Source organism: Melanotaenia boesemani, chromosome 11 (genome assembly GCF_017639745.1).
Source record: "Melanotaenia boesemani isolate fMelBoe1 chromosome 11, fMelBoe1.pri, whole genome shotgun sequence".
NCBI lineage: Eukaryota > Metazoa > Chordata > Actinopteri > Atheriniformes > Melanotaeniidae > Melanotaenia > Melanotaenia boesemani.
The window spans coordinates 18901916-18907990 of record NC_055692.1 but is presented as its reverse complement, the minus strand read 5'-3'; the positions used below and the strand labels follow the sequence as shown (position 1 = coordinate 18907990).

Below are 6075 nucleotides of genomic sequence, written 5' to 3'. Positions count from 1 at the left end.
TGTTGCAGCCTCCTAATTAGAAAACAACCTACATTTAATAAAATTAAACTAGAATAAAAGAAAATATTAGCCAAAGAATTTGTTTAATATTTATTAGTTTTGCCTTTTTAAACATTTTTAGCTTGTCTTTTCGTCCATTTTTGCCTTTCCCATGACATTCCTCTCCACTGCAGCCTCCATTACAGCTATATGTACCAGGCTATTATTCACATTAGATTATGTCATTTAGCGACTTCTAGCGACTTTTAGGACAACCAGTAGCTACTTTTCTCACTGAAGAGTCAGTAACAGTGGGTGTGTGAGTGTAACTGATAGAGGAATGCTGATAGGATGTGAAGCATCACCAGTAGTTGCATGCCATTGAATGAATTTTGAAATAAGATGCTCTTTTCAGTTCTTACAATTGTAAATCAATAAATCATCAACCATAAACTTCACCGCACGTCACTGGATTAGGTTGTGAAAGCAATGTCTTTAATTGCAACAGGTAAAAGTAGGAAACCTATAAATACGACTAGGAGTCCTGTACTTATTGAATACAGTTACTACTCCAGGCCAAAAGAGGTCACTGTTGCTCACTTCAGAGCACTTTTATAGCTCCTGTTTTCCTAGAACAAGAATTTATCGACGGTGATTTGTGGAAATCTGTGTTGCTAAGACATCACAAACAGTTTACAAATGTCGACTCTGTAATTACCAAATGGCTAATGTGGGTGTAAACTTAATTTCTGCGTCCATTTCGCGCCAGGTTACATATGTTTTGCTCTTCATTTCCTTGGTTCACGCTCAGGACATTGTTGGTAAGATAATTATGTTATCAGTCATCTTTTAAGGTCAAAAGTTTTTTTTTATTTTAAGCTCGTTTTTATGTAGCTGACATGCGATGTTAAAACGGAATAGTAATATTTTGTTTCACAGTTTTCCAGCCGTCATTCTTAACTGCTACTGGACCCACAGTCACCGCATTTCTGCTCGGAAACACATCAGACGTGTCTCTGAATCTGAGAACCGTGTCTCCATCCAACACAACAGGTAGAAAGCCTTAAAATGAGTAAAAATGCTCCCTGAGAACTATCGCCTGCACATAAAGCTGTTCAGTGACAGTAAAGAGATATGGGACTGCTTTGTAATTGTGCTTTTTTTGTCTCCATTTTGGGTTGCATTGGTGCTTGGTAATGATGATTGTTTTTTACAGGGAGCGTTGGATCCCCATCATGTGTTCCTGAAGTAACACGATGGATGCTCACAAAGGAACAGGTGGAAAAGGTAAGAAGCCAGTCTGAGCTGAAGTAAGACACAAGGACTGCAGAACTTAATATAACCAAATAATGCACCCATGCCTTATGCTCATGCATTTTTTTGTTGTATTTTTTATTTATTTTTTTGTTCCCAGACTGCAGTTCGGGTTCAGCTGACACGAAATCAAAGTCTACATGCATGTAGTGACAATGATACAAACACTGACTGTTGTACAAAGCTGCTGTGTGTCCTGGAAACCCTTCAGGTGACTGCTTGTGTTGGCAATACACCCAAGGCATCATTACTGATCCAGGCCACCATACATGCCCGGTTGTTTCCTGCTTGGACTGGATATGGTAATTCAAATAAAGTTTTTATTTTGTGCCTTATCATAATGTGTTTTCTAATTATGGATAAAAGCACTTTGAGAGTTGCATAAGTTTTATAAAGTATTTTTCCCATTTCAGATAATAAAACAGTCATTCCAAATCAAGTGTACCAACCACTGGGGCCTTGTCCCTGTGACCTAACAGTCAGATCATGTGACATTCGCTGCTGCTGTGACAAGGTATTTCTATATTATTAATTTATTTTTTGAGCAGATGAGGGTTTCCTGGCACATAAATGCACTCATTCTATTTCAACAGGACTGCTCTAGTGAAGACTTGAAGCTGTTTGCATCCTATTGTCTGCCAGGGCCCTTTGGGGGACAGGTCTCTCCCGATCCAGATTATCAGTGCTCTGTGCAGTCCTCTAAAAATTCCCCCGATTGGTTTCCATTTCTTTGTGTCACTTCTCCACCTGAAAACAACCCCTATCTTGGCTTCTTTTACCATGGCAGCACAATGTGAGAAGGGATTTAATGTTTTTTGTTTGTTTTGTTTTATTTTTCCATCATTTGGTAAGTTTTGTGACATGATTTCATCACATATTTTTTGCTCTTTATTTGATCTAGTTCACCTAAGTCTGGCCCATCCTTCCAAAGGCAGACACTGTCCGCTCCCATGCCAGTTAATCTATATGTTCAAGGTAGACCAATTGTAACATTAAACAACCAGTACTTCAGTATTCCTCAGGTTGGTTGTATGTATTTTGTTTCTTAATATTCTTAATATATTTGATAATATCCTGCGTTGTATCTGTTGCCAGAGCTGTGACATTAAAGATGTATCTTTATGCCCCACAGAAGGTCCTCGGACAGTGTGTAAACAGTGCTCCTGTTGCATTTTTGAAAAATTTTGAAGTCGAGTGTGTAACTCTTCTCCACTCCTGTCCAACTGGATTCCCATTACAGACACTACCAGCAGATTTGAGCGTTCAAGTGATGAATGGTCAAGGCGGTGGGTTTTACTTGCTAAATACACTGCAGCAGTACTTTTCTGTGTTCTTAAACTTTTTTAATTTTGGTTGGTTTCTTTATTTCAGGAGATGTCGTGGTAAATGTAACTGATGACATTGCCACTGACTTAAATCCATTTATTTCTGAAATCAGTGCAGTTTCCTCTACTGGTATAGTATCTAGATTACAACATAGTATCATCACTAGAGCAGCTTAAGATGACCTTTAACCTAATGTTGAAATGTGTTGATATTTTTCTGAAGCTCACAGGCTGGTATGTGAAAATGTGACGTTGGCCTTGGATTATAAATTCTTCTGGCAAGGAAATAGTATTACAGCTATCACACTGACACGCACCATTGGGACTCTTATCTCAGATGTTAGTGGTAAGTGGCTATAACGAGTGGCCATAACACAGTTTATCACCAAAGTTAATAAATGTGCTTGAGGTTGTGACTCAGTTTCCTTTTCTGTCCTCTAAGTAGCAGCATTAACTACAAGATATTCTGCTGTGTTTCTCAATGGAAATTTCATTGCTGAACCCAACTCCGGGAACCCAGGTAGGAGCAAGAGACAGTACTTTGTCCCAGAAATGGGGCTCCTTGTTAAAAGCACAGTAGTCACAACTGAATAACACCTGCATTTCATAAAGGTTATCAGGTGGGAAAGCCTGTTATAGCTGGAATTATGGACAATAATTCAGAGTCAATGCAAAGGACGTCCATCAGTATTTGGAAACCAGGTAAAGCTCAAGTCATATTGTTGATTGCTAGCTTGCTGTATGTAGTTAGATTTATATTGAATTAAATATATTTCAGTCCATGCTAAAAGACAAGTTCTCTTCACTGTTGTCTGGTCTGACTACCAGTGCATGATGGACTCTGTTCCACTGCTGAGAAGAAAGTAGTTTTATTTGGGGAGAATTCAACGTCAGGATGCCTGCTACCTGTCGGACAACAGATCCCAACTCAGTGTAATCTCTTAAGGTCAGCAGCTCAGCATGAGTTAATGTTTTTTCTGCAAAATGCTGTACGCGAATATACTGTGTGGTTTAAACTTGTTTTTCTCATTTAGAGAGGTGGTCACTAATCTGCAGGCAGATTTGATTACATCCACATATGTGGCAAAGCGTGGGAACCCTGATCTTCTAACTCTAACAGACTGGATGAACATAAGCTGTAAGTTTATAATGCAAAGAAACTGGTTTTTGTGTGTTTGTTGATCATATATCTGTTAATATCACTAACTCTGTTTTGCTATGGTACTCTCTCCATTTGTGAAATGAATTTTAGAACATTTCTGCCAAATTGTGGACTTTTTTTTTTTTTTTGCTGTTCTAACTAAATGTTTCACAAAATGTATTCATTTCAGTTGTGACACTGAACTCAAGCACAACTGTGAACGACACTGCAAGCACTTGCAGTGGTATTCCATCCCACCAGGATATTCTGGTTTGGAGTCTTATCACTGGCCTGGTAGAAGGTGTACCTCAAAGGGAAATCCGTGATCTACAAGTAAGGTGTGTATCAGATATATATTCATGGAGTTGCACATTTCATATTTTATTCTCAGATCAATGGGAGTCATAATACCGCCACTAATGAGGCTATTTTGGTTATTTTCAGCTATAGCCTGTCCACCTGGACGTGGGACTGTGGAGGGAAGTCTTTATGTGAGGAGATTCAGCTTTTCCCTATCACTTCCTCAGTCACTTTCATTGACATCCCTGTCAACGCAGAACCACCAAAAACCAGGTGCTGTAACAATGACAAGGTTCTTACAGAGAGTTGCAAACCAGCTAAACTAATTTACGTTTACCTGCTTGATTCTAACATACAGTCTTGTTTTATTTTGGCTTTTTACCTTTTAGTTTTCAGATCAACTTTACTGAATATGACTGTAGCAGGAATGATGTGTGTTGGCCTGAGCTTGCCTTTCCCATCACCAGATATTACACAGGTAGGAATTTATGTAATGTGAGAAGAAATTATTTTCTTCCTTTTTGTTATCATTCCGTAAATAGAAACTTATTTTCATAAGTAAAATGCAACAAAAAGTATAATCTGAGCTAAATACACTGTCAAGGTGATTGTCTGCATCAGTAGAGCTGAACAAAAGCAGCAGAGTCTCATCCTTGCTAATGTTCAGGTGGCTTTATGCTCATGTCAGAGTGGAAAAAAATACTTATTTTACTTTTTTCACAGGTGAACCATATTCTCAGTCATTGGCTAAGGGCATGATCCTGGTTTTCTTTTTTATCGCTGCCTCGATTCTTGGGACTCCATGGAGACAAATCAGACAGGTCTGGTATAGCACCGCTCTCTAAAATATGTAAAAGATGACTCTCAGATAATTGGAGAGCCAGAGGCTAAAGGGTGTTGTAATTCATTGTCCATTAAAGACTTTTTAAAATGTTGTAATAGAAAGGAGTATGTAATTTTATTTTTTATTGTAATGTTTATAACTGTGTGAATATTCCCAGTTGTACTGATTCACCATTCTGTAATAAAATATTTTTATAATAACTTCTGAGAACGTGCTTTTGATCACAGCGTCGTACTTGTACTGTTTTCCAATCTAATTCAGTCCAATTTAGTCATTTTATTATGTTTCTGTGCAGTAAGAGTCACTTCAGGGTTCTGGTTTTAGGGACAGAAGGTTTACAAAAGGTCATCATCTAGACCCTGTAAAAAAAAGTTTGTTTTTTTTATTATATGTTTAATAAGTCAGATTTTAATCTGGTTCAGTTAACAAGGAAACAACACAGGTTTTACATTAAATACAACATATTAAAGCTATAACTGGTGGTTCCCACCCTATGACTTCAGCCCAGTGTCTGGCTGGGATTCAATTACATGATTGAGATGTGGTGTGTGTGTGTTTGTGTATTTTTATAACTTAAGATGTCACATATTTTCTGACATAAATACATGAATTCTTAAGTTGTAAATTAGGCTATCAAATGTTTGATTTTTATCTTAGTAAAAAAATAAAGGTTTATAAGGCGGAAGTTTGTTTTTCTTTTTCCTGCGGTACCTCATTAATCATGTTTCCACTCCTGAGATTAGTCTCATGACTGACTCAGGGTCATGACATCTATGTTGATAGTCATTTGACTAAACTAATTAATGCTGATAAGACAATCACCATGCAGCTAGTACAGAGAAATTCCATTTACACATTTATTCTTCTATGTGAAATGGTTCTGTGTAGTAATGTACATTTAAAATACAACATTGTAATGCACCATTGTAATATTTTTAATGGTTCAACTAATTAAAAGATCAGAGTACTTTTTCCTATACTGCTGAACTTTCTGTGTGGATGACTCAAATCTTGGATGACCCAGTGGATAACATAAGAGCAGAAATTCATGGATCACTTACAATACAGTTTCCTAAAATGTTTATCTTTGCCCCCACTCATCTGAAACATTTTCTGGTTTGTTAGTGTTGTACTTGAAATAAAAGACTTTTTACAGCCTCAATCTTCACATT

The 6075-nt window shown here is 37.4% G+C and overlaps 1 protein-coding gene across 2 annotated transcripts; it reads left to right on the top strand.

The window, feature by feature from the left end:
* The first annotated feature begins 636 nt into the window (after positions 1–636).
* On the top strand, positions 637–5103 carry tctn2 (tectonic family member 2). 2 transcript variants are annotated; one of them, XM_041998271.1, is made up of 18 exons: positions 637–800; positions 919–1032; positions 1196–1266; positions 1394–1595; positions 1707–1807; positions 1887–2086; positions 2195–2315; positions 2426–2579; positions 2665–2748; positions 2842–2964; positions 3064–3138; positions 3231–3320; positions 3447–3564; positions 3653–3756; positions 3950–4097; positions 4204–4332; positions 4449–4537; positions 4783–5103. In XM_041998271.1, the coding sequence occupies exons 1-18, from the start codon at positions 701–703 to the stop codon at positions 4902–4904; spliced, it is 2145 nt and encodes a 714-aa protein (XP_041854205.1). In that variant the 5' UTR covers positions 637–700; the 3' UTR covers positions 4905–5103. The 2 variants fall into 2 exon arrangements, with proteins under 2 accessions (XP_041854205.1, XP_041854204.1); XM_041998270.1 differs by having other exon boundaries at positions 3061–3138.
* Positions 5104–6075: the final 972 nt, after the last annotated feature.